The sequence below is a fragment of the Carya illinoinensis genome, chromosome 15 (assembly GCF_018687715.1).
Source record: "Carya illinoinensis cultivar Pawnee chromosome 15, C.illinoinensisPawnee_v1, whole genome shotgun sequence".
In the NCBI taxonomy this organism is placed as follows: Eukaryota; Viridiplantae; Streptophyta; class Magnoliopsida; order Fagales; family Juglandaceae; genus Carya; species Carya illinoinensis.
Window position 1 is genome coordinate 34,423,813 of NC_056766.1, and position 21,735 is coordinate 34,445,547.

The 21,735-nt window shown below is 32.8% G+C and overlaps 2 protein-coding genes across 3 annotated transcripts; both read right to left on the bottom strand.

The window, feature by feature from the left end:
* Nucleotides 1-9,255: 9,255 nt before the first annotated feature.
* LOC122297156 (aluminum-activated malate transporter 9-like) lies at nucleotides 9,256-13,339 on the bottom strand. 2 transcript variants are annotated; one of them, XM_043107066.1, is made up of 7 exons: nucleotides 13,135-13,339; nucleotides 12,645-13,054; nucleotides 11,766-11,903; nucleotides 11,389-11,658; nucleotides 11,119-11,255; nucleotides 10,833-10,979; nucleotides 9,256-10,339 (listed from the first exon to the last, which is right to left on the bottom strand). In XM_043107066.1, exons 2-7 carry the CDS (start codon nucleotides 13,030-13,032, stop codon nucleotides 9,638-9,640), a joined length of 1,782 nt encoding a protein of 593 aa, XP_042963000.1. In that variant the 5' UTR covers nucleotides 13,033-13,054; nucleotides 13,135-13,339; the 3' UTR covers nucleotides 9,256-9,637. The 2 variants fall into 2 exon arrangements, with proteins under 2 accessions (XP_042963000.1, XP_042962999.1); XM_043107065.1 differs by having other exon boundaries at nucleotides 12,645-13,338.
* A 6,543-nt stretch (nucleotides 13,340-19,882) lies between these two features.
* Nucleotides 19,883-20,803, bottom strand: LOC122297383 (heavy metal-associated isoprenylated plant protein 25-like). Its single transcript, XM_043107421.1, has 3 exons — nucleotides 20,515-20,803; nucleotides 20,347-20,428; nucleotides 19,883-20,256 (listed from the first exon to the last, which is right to left on the bottom strand). Exons 1-3 carry the CDS (start codon nucleotides 20,524-20,526, stop codon nucleotides 20,111-20,113), a joined length of 240 nt encoding a protein of 79 aa, XP_042963355.1. The 5' UTR covers nucleotides 20,527-20,803; the 3' UTR covers nucleotides 19,883-20,110.
* Nucleotides 20,804-21,735: the final 932 nt, after the last annotated feature.

The following is a 21,735-nucleotide window of genomic DNA, read 5'->3' on the forward strand; positions in this document are numbered from 1 at the left end:
ATATTCACAACTTAGGATTGTTTGAGGCATCCCAAATCTTCCAAAAGTTCAAACTGTGCAATATTCCAGAATACATTTCCCTCTCCAACATCTCTTTTATATATTGACAATAGCCCCTAGACTCCCCCATGTGGAGGATCACAATTTGTAAATGAAATAACAATAGACCCCAAATAATACACTAAACGCAGTGTATGACTCAAACTTAATGTATTGGACTAAGACACAATGTTTCAGTTGCTACTAGCCATTTGTCCTGTTTTTTGCAAAACGGTGTCGTGCTCCATTTCGTGACCATACGACACAATTTCCTTCTTTTCCAAAACTTCTCCCTCTTTCTTTTCTTCTAAGTACTTATTCCCCCTTCTATTGTCTTCTAGCTCGTAATTCAGCTTCATAACAAATCCTCTCTTGTTAGAGAACCTTGCCCACAAGGTGTGGGTAAAGCTCCTGCAACTTCTGTAATACCTCCCAGCTGTTGTCGTCCTAGGAAGCTCTGACCCATTTGATAAGAACTTCTATCACGATCCTCTACCCCAACCTTTTGAGTTGTCGGTCCACTATCGCTTCGAGCTCAAGCATGATGTCCCCTTGAGAAGATACGGGTGGTAGTGATGGAATGGGGTGGATGTTAGCCCTAAGTTTTTTTTTTCAAGCACGAAACATGGAAAATGGGATGGATCTTGGAAAAGGCTAGAAGATTCAAGCAATAGACTACCTGACCGAGCTTCTGAACCACCTTGAAAGGCCATAAAGCCATGGGGAGAGCTTGAGGTTGTGGCAGGCAGCCACTGACTTTTGGTAGTAAGATTGTAAACAGAGGTAAACCCACTCTCCAAGATCAAATTTTCTCTCTATTCTTTTCCTATCTGTATAGATCTTTATCCTATTTTGTGCTAATGTTAAATTTCCAGCAAGTTTTGAATTTGCTCTCAATTTCGTAACAACTGGTCCATATCCACACTGGCTGAGGTGCGTGCCTAGAACATATGAGAGGAGATTGTGAGGGGGTAATTGTAGAGTGCTTTAAAAGAACTGATCTTGGTAGAGTTGTAGTAAAAGTTATTGTACCACCACTCTACCATGGGAAGCCACTGTGACCAACTGTGTGGCTTGTCGTATGCAAAACACATTAGGTAGCACACTCTAAACATTTATTTAGGGCCTCAGTCTGATCGTTAGATTGTGAGTGGTAAGCTGAGCTGTAGTGAAGTGATGACCCTTGTAGCTTGAATAAGGCTTGCCAAAAAGAGCTGAAAAATATGGCGTCCCTGTCAGACGCTATGATTTGTGGCATTTCATGTAGCTTAAAAACCCCGTATAAAAATAACCATGCCACATTTTGAGTTGAATAAGGATGAGGTGAGGACATAAAGTGCCCATATTTAGTGAACCTATCTATCACTACTAGGATCACACTAAACTCGTAAGACATTGGGAGTTTCTATACAAAATCAAGTGTAATGTCAATCCAAACTTGATGTGGGATGGGTAATGGTTGCAATAGGCCTATTGGAAGTGTGGTTTTGGTCTTGTTAATCTAACAAATGTCACACTCTCGAACCATTTTCTTTATATCTTTTTTCATTCCCTTCAAATAAAAATCAACTTTGGCCCTTTGGTAAGTCTTTAGAAAGCCTGCATGGCCAGCCTGTGGGTTAGTATGGATGTAATTAAGAACTTTTTCCTTGAAGGGAGAATCATGGACTACCACTAATCTCCCCTTTTTGAGTATCAAATCATGTTGTAATGTAAATCCCTTAGGAACTAATTGGTTATTTCTGAGTTTGTTGATTAAGTCTAATATTTCCTCAAATAGCTTAGCTTCAATTCCTCAATCCAAACCGCAGTTGGAAAGGTAATCATGGCCATTAACTCATCTATCTCAATATCTGTTTCTTCCCTTCGTGATAAGGAATCTCCAAACAGTTCTCCTTCCCCCGTTATATTTAATCACAAAATTGTACCCTAGTAATTTAGAGCATTTTTGTTATGTTTCAATTCCAATTTTCTACTCTACGAAGAACTTAAGAGACTGTTGGTCAATCTTAATAACAAAGGACTACCCCAACAGGTAACGACGCCACTTTTGTACTGCAATAACCACTATTAATTGCTTTTTATCGTAGGTGGATAATCGAAGGGCTTTACCCTTAAGTGCTTTACTCATATAAACAATTGGTTGTCCTATTTGCATTAATACTGCAATCATACCATTACCACTTGCATCATATTCAATAGTAAATGTTTTGATGAAATCTGGTAGTCTCAACACCAAGGGTTTGGTGATGTGACTGCCCTCTTGAGCTCCTTAAAGGCCTTGATGGCTATTTCACTCCATGTAAATGTATTTATTTAAGAAAATCAGTGAGTGGGGCAGTAATGAAGCCATAGCCTTTGATAAATTCCCTATAATAGCCCATCAACCCAAGGAACCCTCTTAGTGCCTACAAATTATTAGGTTGTGGCCACTCCACCATGGCTGAATTCTTTTGGGGTCAGCTTTTACATCCTTGGCTGAGATTACATGACCCAAGTAATCCACTTCTCTCACCCCAAAAGTACATTTAGACCCCTTAACCAAAACCCTATGTGGCTATAATTTTTTCAAAACCAACCTCAAATGGCCAACTGCTCGTATAGGTCTTTGTAGTACACCAAGATGTTGTCAAAGAACATCAACACGAATCTCCTTAGGAAGAGCTCAAAAATATCATTCATTAAGCCTTGAAATGTTGAAGAGGCATTACTGAACTCAAAGGACATCACTGAAAATGTATAGTGCCTCTCATAAGTGTGAAAAGCCGTTTTAGGTATATCTTCATGTGTGGCATCCTAACCTTAAATCTAACTTAGAGAACACTGCTGCCCCAAATAGCTCGCCCAACAGCTCATCAATCACCGAAATGGGAACTTATCTTTTTATAGTTTGCTGGTTTAGAGCCCTATAATCCACACAAAAACTCCAGCTACTAGCCGCCTTGCATACTAATAACATGGGTAAGGAAAAAGGGCTGGAATTTGGCTTTATTACCCCTGTTTTAAGTAAGTCAGCAACTATCATTTCATTCTCAAATTTTTTGTAAAATGGATATCAGTAGGCCTTGTAGAAATGGGTTGGTTTCCTTCCATAAGGACAATTTATGTGGGTCTTGGGGCCTACAACAAGGGAGGCCCTTAGGTTTAGCAAACAACCCATTAAACTCTTTTAATAAGCTATCTATTAACTCACTTGCACTAACTTTTCAAACCCTTTAAAGGTCGAATTCTTTATACATAACCCATTCAACCTAATCTTACGGCCCCATTTTTCAAACTACATATGTAAATTAGCAAAATCTCACACTATGGGTCCCAAGGTTTCCAACCATTGCACCCCCAACACTACACCACAACCACCAAGTTTTAGCGAATAAATGGAAGATTGGAACTTATTACCTTGGATTTTGAATGTGAGGTCCTTGCAAAATCCTTCAGTCTTAATTTTATCTCTATTGGCTATCTTGACAATTCGCCTGAACCCTTCTTCTACGTACGGCTTAACCTTCATAGCTATTGATAGATCAAGGAAATTATGAGTGCTTCTAGAATCCATCAATATCACCACCATTTCACCCTTGATTCTACCCAACAATCTCATAGTATTTGGAGTAGATGTTCTAGCCATTGCATGGATGGATATTTTGGGTTCCCCTTTAACCACATGATGTATTCCACCTTTCTCAATTTCTACAGAATCACAATAGACTTCGTCATGCATTTATTCCTCTCCATCCTCCACCCCTTGTAGCAAATACACTTTAGGACCTTTACATAAGTGAACAGGGTTCCATTTTTCATTACAATGATAACATAACCCTTTTTTTTTTATTTTCTCATCCATATATGTATAGGAGATTCTTCTAGTTGAAGGGAATGACTTTTGCCACTTGTTAGAAGTGTCAACCTATTGTAGGTGAGTTCCATCTATCACTTCCCACTTCTACAAATTTCTTAGTGCTATTAAGATATTCTTCCTAAATCTTTACCAACCCAAAGGCAGAATTCAAGTCAATGGGGTTTAACACTCTTATGGGCAAGTAGATCTCGTCTCTCAATCCACTTAAAATATAACTGAGCTTGTGGTGTTCTGAGAGGCCCCTTAGTCGATTTGATAGGGCCTCAAGTTGGGCTTTGTAATTTGCTACTATTGAGGTTTGTTTGAGGTGGGTAAGGGCTTCCATTGGGTCATCATACGCAATAAGGACAAAGTGCACTTGCAATACTCTACAAAAACTTTCTCAATTGTTAAAGATCCCACTCTCCACAGCGTCCTAGTACTAGATCATTACTTCCCCCTCCAAGTGGTAGGAGGCCATTAACAAGTGATGCATAGGCTGGGTTGGTTGTACTCAAAATACTGATTAGCCTTGAAGCACAAAGCAACTAAATTATCACCATCAAAGTGATAATTCAACCTCAATTCTCTTGGAAACCCCCTCCATTGTTCATGAGTTTCTAAATCAGTGTCTACTTGTAATTCTCTATGACCCACATTGTTTTGATTTACTACAATTGTTTTCATCAATTAGCTAATTGTTCAATTTTTTCCTTATGTTGCTGAATATTTACCTCATGTTGCTCAACCTGCCACTGACAATTCTCTTGCTAGATTTTGATCATGTTCCCTCTGCCATCAAGATTAATGGCTTTTAATACCACTTTGTTAAGATCTAACTCAAGCAGAATAATGAAATAGATGGGAAGAGAAATATGAAAGTAATTATGAGAGAACATTTGTAGAGAATGTAATTTAGAGAAAATAGTCACATCTTGGGATTGTACGAGGCATCCCAATTCCTTCAAAACTTTAGATTGTGTAATATTCCAAAATACATTTCCCTTTTCAACATCTCTTTTGTGTACTGACAGTAGCCCTAAACGCCCCTCATGGAAGATTACAATTTGTAAATGAAATAACAAACTCAATAGACCCCAAATAATACATTAAACGCAGTGTATGACTCAGACTCAATTTATTAGACTAATATGCAACATTTCATTTGTTGCTACCTATTCCTCCTTTTTTCTGCAAAACGACGTTGTGTTCCATTCCCTAACCATCCGACACCATTTCCTTCTTTTCCAAAACTTCTCCCTCTTTCTTTTCTTCTAAGTACTTCTTCCCCTTTCTATTGTCTTCTAGCTCGTAACTCAACTTCATAACACATCCCCCCGACTTGCAAGGATCCTAAAGCTTGAGGTATGTCTTGCCAAAGCTATACATCGATCGCAAAGACAACATCCCATGTTAAAGAGTGTTTTGTTACCACGAGTTTTGAACTGCCCCGAGTTCTTGTAAAAGAGAAGAATATGGTGGTCGGTTGTGTCCATGACACTTTCGATGCCAAAACCAGAATATATTCAGTGCTAGAGAAAAGAGAGAAATAGTAGAGAGTGAGTTCAGAGTGATTAACCTTCTCTCTTTGTCTGCTCCGTTTTATTTATACCCATGTCCCTTAAGGGATCTATAGCTCCTCTATCACTATAATGATCACTCTTTGTTCCGGGTGTGGTGTCGCATTGAATGCGGTTGTTCCTGTCAGTGACATAAACTCGACCCTGGCTTTGGTCATTCAACATCACATTTAATGTCGTTGATCGTGTCGGGAACAGGATTTCAACTGGTCTTTCCCTCATTAATATGCCTTGTTTGAGAGTATGCTATGTGTTTCTCCTTTCTTGGGCCAGCTTGAGTTTCCCCTTTTTATTCTCTAGCTTGCCAAGTCGTGGGCCACGAGTTTCGGTAAAATGGACTGGGCCTAATCCAGCTAGGTACAAAAACTCCCTTCCATCCCCACTACCCACAAAGATTTCCAAAGCCTAGGGCTATGTCCAATCACCACTATATGTCGATCTTGAACCCTACATATGCAACTCGCAGTGATTTTTCTGCCTTGAGGTAATGTCACATCGGCACTACACATTGGTCGAGGACACCACATAGCTACAACTCGGAAAAATTTATAAAAAGATTAGGGGCAAGGGTACTTCCGGTAGACTAGCAAGAATCTCCAAAGTATACTGGGTACATCCTCCTAACACCCTAAGTTGGTTGTGAATGCCATATTCTTACAATCCACAATAATTCCTAAAAATTGGGAGGCACGACCCCTACCATCTTCAAAGGCCAGCCTCTTTAAGGTCCAATCCTCAAAGACCCCTTGAGACTTCGAGCATCATCAAGGGAAAGCCTCATCAAGGTTTAATCATCAATGACCCCACAGAAATTGTATAATCATTAAGGGTTCCTTGAAAGATTTTGGAGAATATTTGATAATAAAAGAATCGTTAGAACACTAACCTCTGGCCATCGTTGATCAAGTATTTGCAGGAACCAATTGTTTCTAGATTATAAACCCTCACAGATTTCTATATGGAGAGTATTGGGTAGGGGCTTTTAGCCTATCTTTATTTTAAGATCATAAAATTGTGACTGATGAAAAATCACAGGCATTTATATATAGATAGGCCAAGACCCTTATCCACTGTTTTCTAAGTGTTGCTTCCTTCCATCAAGGAATGTAACTATTTGGTTTTAAATGAGTAGTATCTTTATTTTAATTACCCAGAGTTTTAATATAAATATAAAATTATTAAATAAATATATATAATATATTTGAAAGGGTGTGACACGTAAGCCACCTTCAAGTCTCCTACAAGGAGACGTGTGCTTTCATTCCTGCCTTCAAAGACCCTTCAAGGCTTCTTGCATTGCCAAGGTCAAGCTTCTTTGAAGCCATTCTCGAGGCATTATGATTATATGTCACACAAAAATCACATGATACATTGAACATTGACAACACAAGGGAGCCACAAGGCATACAAAAAGGGGGGATTCAACATTCAAGACCATAATATAAGGCTTTTGGCAAAAGTTGTTGATGGGACAATATAAAGACCTAGGAACCAAGAAAGGAAGAGAGGACAAACTAGAGAGCTTAAATAGAAAATGGGGTATTGGATATTCAAAAGATTTTAATACCAAATGATAAACTCCATCTACTTCCCTCTCTTCTATTTTTTAGCATAATAGAGAGCCAAAGAGAGAAAGAATGCAAGTATCAAATACTATTTATAGTGAATTTCACACCCCAAACTCGCGGATGTAAACCTAGGTACCAAATTGTGTTAAATTTTAGTGTCCCCTACATACTATGCAAGTTAAGTTTATTTCCCAAACCATGGGTGTACACCTCAAGGAGCATGGTATTGGTAATTTAACCATACTTTTGGCATTTGAGATCGTAAAATGCACTAACTCTAATCATTCCTAGACATACATCATGAAAAATTAAGAATTCTTTGCTAACAATACTTGGCCAAAATCTTATTACCACTTCATTAAATTTTAGGGCATTATGAACTAATTACAATTAAGTAGACAAGTACAATCCCAAATGGCGAAAACTTTTCCTAGTTACAATGGGATTGAGTTTATTTTAGAAATGAAATTAATCCCAAATTACTTGTTCTTTTACTTTACTTTACGTGAGCTTGAAAGACATGGAAAAAAAGATTCGGAGAAGATAAGGAACATTTCAAAAAGCTCTCAAAAGGCAAAGATGCTTTTTTCTTACTTTGTAGAGAAAAATAACCTGCTCTTGAGTAACCTACTTTTCACTCTTTTGACACATTATATTTTGAAAATACAAAAAAATAAATAAATAAATAAAAATAAAAATAAAAATAAAAGAAGTAATGTTTACTTATAGCTTAAGATTTTTAGCGGTTGATATTGTCTCGAATCATTTATCTTTTGTCCATCTTCACAATTAAACTAGACAGAGAATGCTAAAAAGGGTGGTGCTGACAAAAAAAACAAAAACAAAAGGGGTGGGGCTACTCTCACGAGGGGAGGCCACCAAGAGAGTCACGCAATAGGTAATTTTTATTATTATTATTAACTTTTTAATAGTTTTTTGAACCTTTTTAAAATTTTTAAAAAATAAATAAAAATCATAAATTTATTAAATAATATTTACTTAATTATTAAGTTAAAAAATAAAAATAAAAAAACTAAATTAGTGGCCTCCATCGGTGATCACTATTTGTGAGATAAGCATTTTCCTACTAAAGACATTTAGGACTCACTTGGATATTTGGAGTATTTTAAAATTCTATTAATAGCAGTGGCATAGGTTTTGGAAATGAAAAAAAAAAAAAAGTTAAAAAAAAAATATAAAGTTAAAAAATTGATATTATTTTTGTTTTAAAAAGTTTATAAAAGTTGTATTAATTTTTTTGTTTGTATAATGATTAGATAAAAAATTTAAAAATTTGAAATTGAAATTTTTTTTTATGTTTGAGTAATATTTAAAAATGAAATTATGAAAAATTTTAAGAATTTAATATCTCAACTCAAATATCCCAAATGGGTAAATTTCTTCCATATTACAAAATAGGTGTAAGAAATTTTGTATGGTGATTTAAATGTGAAGTTTATGTATCATAATCCAAAGTTATTTTTATTATAAAATAGATCTAACTTATCACAAAAAATATATCAATTTATAAATTTATTTTTATAAAATCCCTTTCAGTCGAAACATTTTTTTTTTATAAAAAGTTCATAGAAATGCGGGTCCAAATCTAATCTATTTGGATTGAAGCTTTCAAATAAATCTTTGCTCTTTATTTTCATGGTTACAATAGCAAGACATTCCCTGTCACTAAGATTTTGCATAATTACATAGAACTTAAAGCACAAAATTGTATGCTGAGTTAACAAGCCCTGATTTAAACTAATTAGAATACTTGGCAAATGAGCCATACTTGGCTCTTAATATTTTTTTAAGTAATCCTAGCCATCCAACCCTCTCATAGTTGGAGATAAAAAAGACAGGAATAAAAAATTCCAATTCATTTGTAGAAGTGGAGTTGGTTTGAATTCAGAAATGAGATAATATAATTTTAAATGAAAGTTTTTAAAATTTAAATAAAATATTATTTTTTTAATATTATTATTATTTTAAAATTTGAACTGTGTAAATTTGTTTAAATTTAAATATGAGATGTGATAATTTTAAATGAAAAGTAAAAATTAAATAAAATATTGTTAAAATATTATTTTTTTAATATTATTATTATTTTAAAATTTGAAAAAATTAAATGAAAATTTTAAAAAATTAAATTATTTATTATATTTTATGTAAAAATTTATTAATGAGATGAGATAAGATAAAATATTCTCTGAATCAAAACGAAGACAACCCCTAGAAAGAGAGCATTAATTTTATTGGGTTGGCATGCACTTCGGCTTAGAGATAATTGAACGATCTTTACTACAACATTTTAAGAGTAGCACATACATATATGTTGTGATCACGATCAGATCAATCCTTATAATCCTCTGGCGGTATACGGATTGCAAGTTCTCCATTAGGATTTCTCTTGGTGAGCATTGATGCCAGTAAGAACATTAATCTTCAAGAAAAACAGCAGAAATGTGTGTTCATTGTGTTTTATAGCCGACTAATGAAGGCCTCGATTTGAGGGGAATATTAGAAGGCATAGCTCCGGGAATATTAGAAGGCATAGCTCCTGGAAGATGATACATAAGGTAATAAGGGCATTTGTTTTCCATCATCTTTAGACTTTAACTGAGTAGGTGACGTTTCGAGTTCCCAGACTTTAGGAAGTTGAACAATCTGTTGCAAAGCCCCTCGGGCTCCATTGTTGATGGTTGCTCAAAAGGATCCTTGAAGTTTGCTTTGTCACTCAATTCTTCAAATGAGTTGACAAGATTTTGAAGCCTTGCAACAAATTCAATCAAAAGGGATGCAAACGTGGCTAATGACAGTGCGCTAGCATTTTCATAAGTTTTTGATTCTTCCTCTATCAGCACCGCGTCAGCATTAAATGAAACACGTCGGGGCCATGATATTTGTTTCATGAACATGTTTTCTGGAGGAACACCAGCACCCAGGGCGGAATTTATGCGGACCTTCCGATCCCAACTAGGTGAAACTGGAACCGATCTGAGATCTAGTACAGTTTCACTCAGGGACTTGTATTCAAGGATTTTACTTTCTTCATCCAAGTTCAGAAAATCCTGGGGATCTCCCAGCTCCGGCCGGTTTCCAATTTCCCAGCTCTCAGAATTGACAAGAAGGAATGATTTGTGGTCAATCTTCTTTTGCAACTCTTCTGCAGCCTCATGCACTGCATAAAGTATGTCCACTGGACCTAATCTCTCCATCCTTCTCACTTTGTGCCCAAGTTCATGCAACACTTTAGCACCCTCAAAACCCACTCTCCGAAGCTCACTTCGAAAAACCTGTCTTCTTTCAGCAGGGGCCTACATGTACAAGCAATGGAAGTTTAATAAGTGGACACCCAAACACCCACACTTTCTTATGCACATGAATGCAACTTCAAGTAATCTGAGATATGGAATAGCATAACCACCAATTCTGCTGGATGTCAAAGCAGATAACACGAATTATGCGCAGAAGAATTGTCCAGGTTGTGGTTTAAAACAAAAGAAAAAAGAAATAATGATATTTTTGGCACAATAACCACCAAGCCTAGGACCTTTCTTCAAGGAGTGTTTAAAAAAATCTGAAACAAACTCTACAGGAACATAAATATATGATCTACAGTTCAAATTATAGTGAACGGATTTTAAAGACACAAACAGTCTGCAGGAAACGACCATAAAGCAAATTTACTCAAAGCTCCAAAATGTTAACGTTGTCAAACAAACCCCAGCATCGTTTGCAATATGAAAAGGAGGATCCAACTGTTCCTTCTAACAACCACACAAAAATGTAGATACAGTTGAAATGCACCTGTATTTCTGAAAGTATACATCCATGCAAAGCCATGACCATAAATGCACAATGCCTCAATGCACCGCTTAATTTGACGTAGTTCTTCCATGGGTATTTAAGCATTTTGTAAGGACCATGAGGTGGTTCCCAAATAGCAAATCCCATCTTCAAACAAGAGGAAGAGTCAGAAATTATATGGTGATCAATACTATCAATGCAATAACTTGGAGATGAAGCATTACATAGTAATCAATACAGTCGATACAATGAATTGCAGATCCAGCATAATTACGCTAAACAATACCAGAGCATCCTCTTGGCTTATAGATTCTACAGCTGATCTGTAGCCACTGTACAGAGGGTCATCCGAAGCTTGGTAGGTAAGAATTTTTGAAGGGACCCTTTTGTACTCGACACAATCAAGGTAACCATTAACACAACCTGAAATATAATCTCATCTAAATGAGCTAAGCACGAATGAAGACAATAAAACATGAATCTTCATAGAAAAAATTTACTGAGTGGAGCAATTTTACTCTTGGAAGGATATAATAAAAACATGAAGCAGACACACCTTCCAAAGATGTTGCAACACCTGTGAAATTCTTTGCCACCAAATTGTGCAGATCCTCACCAGCCCAGATGGGATAAATGCATATGTTTACTACCAAACAAACACCGGCACCAAGTGCAATGAGCAAGAATCGGGTCACGGCTGTATTCATAAATTCCCCTGTCCTATAGCCAGATACCGTAATGAAACAGTAAGTCAACAAGAAGACCCGAAACCCATATTCATAAGGCTTCAATGTTGGGTATAGTTTTGCATAAGTTGCGCAAAATCCTAGAAACCACACATACTTGTCAGAAAGACATGCCGGTAATAAAAAATAAGGATTCAAAAAACTTTTTTCCAATAACAGAAGAATACTTGATGACACACTCAAATACCTATGATGAAGATACTCAGAATGATAAAAACTTCTTCCCACTTTCCAGCCAATTCCGCTAACTCTGCCATGCCTAAAGCAAGCCCACCAGCTGATAATGTCCCCAACCCACGGTTAAATCCTTTGCTAAGTGTTGCTCCTGCAGGAGAACATACCCACCAAACGTAAGGACTAAAAACACAGAGGACCCAAGTCAAACGAAAGTTTGTTAAAGTAGAATTTATCATCTGGAAAGAGAAGAAAGTAAACATTTCATTTGAAAGAAAAGGAGGTGACTTACCTATCAAAAAAAAGAAAAGGAGGTGACTCAAATCGGGAGCTGAAACCTAAGACTAATCAATTCAATCTTCATGCTCAAACTTTGCTTTATTCCATAAATTATCGAGAGAAAAGATGTGGGCAATGATAATGTTATAATAATGACAAAAAGGAATTTTGCAGCATTTCTTACTCCATTTAATATATAATAATTTTTGTTTTTTTTAGTAACAATTGAATATACAACAATTTCTCGTGATACTTGTTGACTTCACTTTTTCATCCCAATAATTAAACCCATTCGTTTTCATCAACATCAATACATCACACACATAACCTTTTCAACCAATTATAGCTTCCGGGCAAATCCCCATCCAATTCATTATGCCTATTAATTTAATGCATCATGTTAAAGCTGAACACTCATAATTAAGCATATATACTTATACACATCATCCCCATACATATACATGTATATATTAGCACAGCCGTGACCCAGATTCTATAACATGCCTAGACACGAACAAATTCACATATACACGGATGTCAGACACTCGCAAAATAAAAAAGAATAAGAAATAGAAGCAGTAAACAAGCCCAGAAAGAAAGTTGATTTCAATACCTATACTGAACTCAAAGACGACCACAACAGTGAGAAGAGCCCAAACGGAGTAGCGGCCGACCTCCTCGCCCGGCACTTTCAAGAAAACCAGCAAGGAAATAAGCATCAAGGCCAGACCCATTTTCGCGGAGAAGACAATCTTCCTGTGGTCCGACCGACCCATCTTCCAGGCCTCGTAAGCCACATCTTGCACCGTCTTCCAAGACCTCGAAGCTTTATCCGAAAGCGACCGAAACGAGAGACACCCACACCTAACTGCTTCTCCTTCTTCTTCACTGTCTCCTAAAACGGGGATAAACCCACCGAGCTCCGAGTACCCCTTTGCCGACAGCAGCCTCTCCCTTCTCTCCGCGAAACTGTATCTGAAGGAACCCAGTTTGGCCTCCATGTCTCCCAAGAAATCGCAGAGACTGATACAAAACTAACAATAATGTCATACACAAAGGGTTGATACTTTGAAAAATATCTGCAAGAGCTCGAATTTGTTTACCTCTTACCCCCCCAAAAAAAAAAAGAAAAAAGAAAAAGAAAAAATTGGCACGGAATCTGAGGGTGGCCGGTGGCGTATCAATGATCTAAAAATCTGGGGAAGATGGCTCAGAAAAGGTTGGGTGGGGTTGGAAAGAATAGATGCGGAGAATCTGGAACCATTTTTCCAGCTTTATTTGGTGCCAATCGACGATGGAAATAGTATTGATAATGCAACGTGTCGTCAAAGGAAGTTACTGGATATCAATCATAGCTTCTCTTCCCCTTTGTTTTTCCGAATGCCGTAAACGCTGACAAACGAAATAAAAATTATTGAATAATGGTACTGTCACTTTTGTCACATTTACTTATATTTTACGCATTTAATTAATTGTATTAATTTTTTTAATATATAACTAAATATATAAATAAAATATATAAAAAAGTATATAAAAATAATTATATTTAAAATTTTTAAAAATTATTTAGGGTAAGTTTGGTTGCTATGATTAAATACAAAATTCTCATCTCATTTTATTTTATTATTATAATTTTTTAAAATTTTTACATAAAATATAATATATAATTTAACTTTTTTAAATTTTAATTTAACTTTTTCAAATTTTAAAATAATAATAATATTAAAATATGATATTTTATTTAACTTTCATTTAAAATTAAAAATTCTCATTTCACCATCTAAACTTATCCAGAATCATTATTCATTTTTGCATCTTTTTAATTTATTGTATTAATATATTTGGTTAAAATAATTATTTTATATTAAAATAAAAACACATTCAATCATATTAATGAAATACGTGAAAATTAATTACAGTTAAAATTTTTGATATTTCAAACCCTTTTCCAGATTAGTGTAGATAATAAATTATTAAATTTTAGGGTTAATTATAAAATCCATACTTGAATTTTTGTAATTTGAGGTTTTGATTTTTAACTTTTATAAAATTAATATCTAAATTTTAAGAAACTAAAATTTTATTACGTTATTAGGAGGTGGCATCTGTACGCCATGTGTCAATCTCTAATTGATTGATAAGGATATTACTGTGTGTCAGCTAATTAGAGATTGACATATAGTTTATTGTTAATTTTTTAACGAAAAATAGATAGAAATATTTGTTGGAAAATTTTTTGAAATTCAAATATTAATATTGTAAAAATTGAAATTCCAGGTATTAATTTTACAATTAACTCTAAATTTTAAAACTTAATTTTCTTGACTTATGATTATATATTAATATTATATTTTAAAGCTTTGTTATGTATAAGCATTTTTTTTATTTATTTTAGATTTATTTTTCTTAGACTAATTAAATTCTTCTACTCATTATTTATATACCAAATATTTAATAAAAGAAAAAAATTTAAAAAATAAAAAAAATGTAGTGTATAGACTTATACTTATAATTTTTCTTTATTTTAAAGCAGTTTGATTGGTTAGTTGTCTTAAGCAACTGTAAAAAGTTGGCCTAAAGAACATCCCGAGCTATTACCAGAAGTTGTAATTGTGACTTTACAATAATTATTTTAAAAAAATAAATAAATATAAAATTTTTATAAAAAAATGTTAATTTTTAATAATAAATTTTACTAATTTTTAAAATGACTGTACGATACTTACGTATTCTATAATTATATGTAGTATTACTCTATCCTATATATTTAGTCTTGTAAACTTTAATTTTGGGTTGACTAGAAAAGAAAGCTATTTTAATATAAAAAATTTAATTATAAATAGATTATATAAAAATAAATTTATAAATTGATATATTATGATGTATTCTATTAAATTATAAAATTATTTTTATTGTAAAATAAATTTAATAAATTATATAAAAATAAATTGAACAATGATACACCACCAACTACATTACAACCCATTTACCACTTATATGTATTTCAAATTTTTTTATTTTTATATTATTTTCTTTTAAGTATTTTTTTAACATCTTTAATTATTAAAAAATTTAAAAAAAATATAATTTTATTAATATTCATTTCTTTAATTATTAAGTAAAATAAAAAATTAAAAAAAATCAAATATAAAAAGAGTTGTAAATAAATTATAATTAAGTAGTAATAATATTATTTTTCAAAAAGGAAATGCGTTTTGAGAAGGAGACAAAGGAGACAAGTAAACAAAAGTCTCTATCATTATCCTGAAATTTTCGTACTCAGCCTGTTTTATATACAGTGACAGCAGCTATCTCAAAAAAAGTAGCAGAGCTGAACGGTGGGCCACCAAACCGCCCACCCATGCATTCTATGTAGCCTAGTGGGTAAAGGATAGGCAGATATTTTTCCCTAAAAACATGTATGGTCGGCATGTAAAGGGGTATTCTACTCTACCCACTTGTCCGATGAAAACCGTTCCACTTGCTATACATGTGTATGTGTATATAGAAAGAGAGACCGTTAGTTTTCGTCTAAGTGACCTTTGTCTTTTCCCTTTTATCTCATTTTCTAATGACATGTTTGAAAAAGTAATCTCATTTTATTTTATAATTTTTTTTAAATATTACTAAAGTTTGGTTTGAATTAGGGGTACTATCTGCATGATGCGGGGGATGAATATTTCATCCGCACCTCGCCCCAGGCCCCGCTCCGGTGCCGAGGGGGCGGGGCAAACACCCCATCCGCCCTGCCCCCCACCCACTTCAAGAATCCCATATTTTAATGGGCTTAAAAAAAATTTTGTGTCTAAAAATATTATTTTTAGACTCAAATTATTATATAATTAAATCTTAAATTAAAATTTATATATATAATAATAATTTAAAAACTAATAACATAAAAATTATGTTACTAATTTTTAAATTTGTTAAACTTGTTCACAAGAATCACAAGAGAGTGAGACTTGTTCATCACAAGCTTGCATATGCCATGAGCACCCTAGGCCTCATTTATATAGAACTCTAAGGCCATACAAGAGTCTTACTTGAGCAATGTGGGACTTACCTTGTGATGAACAAGTCTCACTCTCTTGTGATTCTTGTGAACAAGTTTAACAAATTGTAATATATTATATATATACAATTTGTAAAATAAAAATATATATTTATAAATATAAAATATATATATTTATAAATATAAATATAAAATGCGAGGCGGGGGAAAAGCGGGGCGGGGTTGAGCCCTGCCCGCCCCCCGCCCCCGCTTAGTGTTTTTCATGCGTAGCGGGGTCCCCCGCCCCGGCATGTGCGGTGCGGGGTACCCCGTCCGCCCATGCGGAGGCGGGGCGGACGGGGGCGGGGGCCCCCGCTACCCACCCCTAGTTTGAATAGCAAAGTCATCTCATTTCATCTTAATTTTAAATTTTAAATTTTAAATTTATATATCTAATTATTATCTAATCATTATAAAATTTAAAAATTTTATATACAGTTATTTTTATGTACTTTTTATACATTCTACTAATATGATTGATTACGCTATTTTTTTCAATATATTATAACTACTCATATTAGTAGAGTGGCAAGAAATATGTAAAAATGACTATATATATTACTTCTCATAATATTATACTTTTCAAATTTCAAATAAAAAATTATATTATAATAATATTTCAACATTTTCTTGCTTCTTTTTCCAAACCAAATAAAATATCTTAATTCAAACATTTCACTATTATTAATAAACTATTTTACTACTATTTACAAAATTTACATCTTATCTCATTCCCCAAGCATCCCTTTAGGACCCATTTGGGTGCTAAGATGATCTCTGATCTTTCAAGATAGTTTCATATGGATATGTATACTCTTCATCCAAACACACATAACTTATTTTATCTAAAATAACCACAATTTTTCATCTTAACTCAGCATTGTTTATTGATGGAATTTTTATTGTTATTTCATCACTACAATAACAAAATTAATCATTAATAAGTCTTACTAATTTTTTTCAATTTTTCATAAAAAAATTAAACATATCTCAATCTATTTCAAAATCCAAGCACATCTCAATGAAACATATAAAACCCATTCAAATATCTTAAGTCATTACTATTCACATATAAATTAAAATAATTTGAAATGCTTTTAGAATCCAAACAAAGTTGGAATGCTTAAGAAATGGGATGGGATAAAAATTTTGTGAATAGTAGTAAAATGTTTTATGAATAGTAATGAGATAGTTTTTAGTTTGAGTTAAGTATTTGAAAAATTCTAGTTGCAAGCACAACTGCGTATTAATATATATACAAATTTAACGTGATTGGTCAAAAAGTAGATTTTATTAAAAACAATACTAATTTAAATTTTGAATATGAAGGAATCAATATTGATACGCAGATTAGTACTCAACATTGCTTGCATATAACAAAACTCTAGTATTTATTAAGTTTTGAGAAATAAGAGAGAAAAAGTTGAATAACAATTATTATAAAATTAAAATATTATTATAATATAATTTTTTAATTTAATTTTTATTTAAAGATTTAAAAAAATTAAATTATTTTTTTAAAAAAATTATAATGATTAATCGTAAAAATTATAATGATAAATTTAAAAGTATTTATATTTAAATAACAATTAAAAAAAATGCAATAAATGATTAGTCCACGTGACTTGATAAGTACATAGCCACTCCATGACATAAACCATTGGCCATTGTTGTGGGTCCAATACTCGCTTCCAAAACGGTGACCCATAACTTTCAGTCGTGGCCCATGGGTCTCATTTTATCCAACACTTTGACCCACGAAGATGGTTCAATGCGAAGCTAAAGTGAACAAAATAACTTTTTGTTTTCTCGTAAATCTGTCATCCCCTTTTAGTTTAGAGTTTTACTATATACAAGCACAGTCGCATACTAATTTATATATTAATATTAATTTATTTATAGTTAAAATTTAAATTAATATTATTTTTAATAAAATTTACTTTTTGACCAATCACATCATATTAATATACAGATTAATGCATAATTATACTTACAACTATATTTTTCCTTTTTTCTTTGACAATTTTAGTAGATCTATCAAAACTATGAAGAAAAGCTCAAATCAACATTTGTCAGCTACAACTTTTGTTATGTTTGTGGATATATAGGCTAAAATATTGAGTTATTGCTATTTGAATTTTCACAAATATGACTTAGCTGAGTCTCCAATCCCGCATTGTAAGAACATTGTTAATGGAATAGTTAAATATTAAAAAACATCTTCAAATGCCTAATAGGACGTAAAAAAATCATCACATTAGATTCTCCAAAACTTTACTACAGTAGTTTTTAGTTACAATAAATCTAAAACTAAAAGCAAATTTGATAGATATTGTACATATATCAAATGCTTATTTTATTATCTTTTTATAATACTGTCTCTCTTCTCTCCATTTACATCCACAAACATCTATATAATTTAATTGGAATATGATTATTAATTAACATATAATAGGTAGAATAATAAAATATGATAAAATAAAATAAATTAATAAGTAAAAAAATTAAATATTTTTTAAATTATTAATTACTCATTACTATATAATAAATAAATGGATAATCTAGTATAGAGATTTGATGTGAATAGTCAAAATCAAATTCATCTTATGTTATTTTATAATGAAAAAATTTCTATTCCAATATAGAGACTTATGTTAATGAGATTACAAAAATTTAAATTCATTTTATATTCATCAAAAGTATCTTTCACATATGCACAATCCATTAACAATGCCCTAAGGCCATGTTTAGCAAGTGAGATTTCTATTTGAAAATTTTTTGTAGTTTTTTTTATCAAACATCATTTAAATATAAAATAATTTTTAATTTTTTTTTCTTCTAATCGTTATAAATTTTTTAAATTTTTAAACAAAACACAAAAAATAATACAATTTTTTTCAATTTCAAAACAAAAATAATATTTAAACAAAATTTTAACTTTATAATATTTTATTCAACTCTCTCTTACTTTTCAAAACTCAATAAAACATTTTAATTTAAATTATTTCATTATTATTCATAAATTATTTTACTACTATTTATAAAATTTTAATCACATTATACTTTCCAAACATGCCCCGAGTCTTAACAATTATATGGACGACAGTACATGTGAAATACAAGCATGTTGAAGGTGACAGAATGTGGCCCAAGCATTCGGTGTGTAAAACAAATGTTGGATTGGAGATCACAATAATTAAAACGACTTATTTATTTATTACCCAAACATAAAAATTAAAATTTCTATAAAAAAAAAAACATAAAAATTAAAACAATATTTACAAACATTAAAATAAAATACCTTAAAAAATTAAAAAACTCTGTGTGCAGTCATTTTTACTTACTTCTTGTATGCTCCACTAATATAATTGGTTACATCACTTTTATTAATATAAAATAACTATTTTAACCAATTATATCAATAAAATGCATAATAAATATACAAAAGTGATCGTACGTAAATAACTAAACTGCTACCAATATCAAACACATTACAAAAAGGGAAGCAAACCACTGCATAATATCTTGCATGCAGAGGGACCACAAAGTCATGACAATGAACTTTCTAGGCATTCATGGATGCATGTAAAACGTGCTGATGAAATGAAAACAACGGCTAGGCAGATGTATGGAATCCACGAAAAACTCAAGCAAAGGACATATTCATGTACTGTAAGCTTACTGTCAATTTATAATAGTTATTTTTGTAGAATCTCTTTTAACTAACAATTAGCACAGGAGAACAAAGTTTTTGAAAAATAAAAAAATCTATTTATTATCGATTTTCTCGTTCTATAATATGGCATTAAATGATATGTTCATTATTAAAATATAATAAATAGTTTTCAATCATCTAATATCACATTAAAATATGATAAAAAAATAATAAAAATTATGATGATGAGTAACATTACGCCGAAGCTTCAATTGCAAGCTTTAACTGCATGTTAAACAAGATTCGATTTGGCTGCTGTCGGGCACAAAGGTTGCAAGAACTGATCAAAGGTTTCTGGTCTTGATTTTCGTAGCTAGGTGCGGCGGAATTCTTGGATGTCCAATATCTCAACTCTGCGGTTAGTTTGCTTCCTGATTTTGATTGCCACTTCCTGTGGAATAAATCTACCAATAACACTTACCAGGCTCTGGTTTTTCTCTATCAAATGTTTCTCCAACTCTATCATAAAGAAAAGCATATATAGATCAATATCAATGAATCTTCAATGGATCAGTTCTTGACAAATTTGGGTGATCATAGAAATCTCACCTTTCATACTAAGAAGTGATCTCCTTACTTTCCTGTAACAGCCATTGCAGTCGATGTTGATCCTCATGACCATGCAGAAAACCTGCCATGCCAGACGAAAACTTAGAACTGCAATGAAAAACCTAAACCTATATTATCAGAGAGAGAGAGAGAGAGAGAGAGAGATGCCTTTTCTGTCATGAAAATTGAAATCCAGAGAGAGAGAGAGAGAGAGTTAAGAGTAGTATGAGAACTCAGAAATGCTTGGATGGAAGACAGAAAAGTGGATATCAGAAGGCCGGGCAGGCACTAATGGGGTATTGAGAATAAAAATGAACATGGCTCATGAGCTGGTTTATGTTTCAACCATGTACTTGAATTCTTGGTTCCACTCTAGAATCTGATTCTTCCATTGCCAACATTACTGAAGGCAATATTACATGTTATGCTCATTATTCTTGACTTCTTGAATTGTTTATGCATTGCACTAAGAGAGCATCGTTTTCTGTTCCTGGAGGCTCCTGTGCAGATGGGAATTAATTAAGGCATCGTTTTTGTGGTGTAGACGTCTCTTAAATGAAAAAATGGAATGCAAAATAAGTACATTTTCTTATTTGGATCAACGTGCTCGCGATTTTTTGCCAAATTGATATTTATTGATCATTTAATGTTGTCCATAAAATGTTATAAGACTAGGCCACTTTATACATCATATTCTCTCACATTTTAGGCCCGAATTTGAAGAGATCTTTTTCTTCTTCACTTACTTTGCACTTTAGAGTAATGGAATGAGTGAATCCAATTATTTAAATTATATGTTTTTAACACTCTCTTACATGTGGGATCATATAGCACGTGAATCCACTTATTAATTAGGAACTGGAATTTCGATTTTAATTGAGTGAGTAAAAGTTCGGATCATCCATTGTGTCTATTCCAATAGCATGTTTTAAATCATACTGATCTCTAACTACTTCTATACTTTAAGCAGGTGTGTACCCTATTACCATAGCATATATGCATGGTAGAAAAAATTACCAAACAGGTTGTAGAATTGAACTTAGAAATGGGATTTAAATCCAAGTAAAAGAGTAAACATTGAACCTCAATATATTATGACATTCCAAATCTTTATTTCTTCTTAATCTTTAAGCAATCAAGCATAAAGCTGCTTTGGATGCTCATGTGATGCAAAGCCAATGGTTCCAGCATGTTTTAAATCATACTGATCTCTAACTACTTCTATACTTTAAGCAGGTGTGTACCCTATTACCATAGCATATATGCATGGTAGAAAAAATTACCAAACAGGTTGTAGAATTGAACTTAGAAATGGGATTTAAATCCAAGTAAAAGAGTAAACATTGAACCTCAATATATTATGAGATTCCAAATCTTTATTTCTTCTTA

Coding starts and splice junctions, on each gene's coding strand:
- LOC122297383 (XM_043107421.1), bottom strand. Junction 20,257..20,346: donor ATCACTTCTTAGTATGAAAG/GTGAGATTTCTA, acceptor TCTTTATGATAG/AGTTGGAGAAACATTTGATA.
- LOC122297156 (XM_043107066.1), bottom strand. CDS start 13,032: ATGGAGGCCAAACTGGGTTCCTTCAGATACAGTTTCGCGGAGAGAAGG. Junction 11,904..12,644: donor CGTCTTTGAGTTCAGTATAG/GTATTGAAATCA, acceptor GTTCTCCTGCAG/GAGCAACACTTAGCAAAGGA. Junction 11,659..11,765: donor TCTGAGTATCTTCATCATAG/GTATTTGAGTGT, acceptor TGTGGTTTCTAG/GATTTTGCGCAACTTATGCA.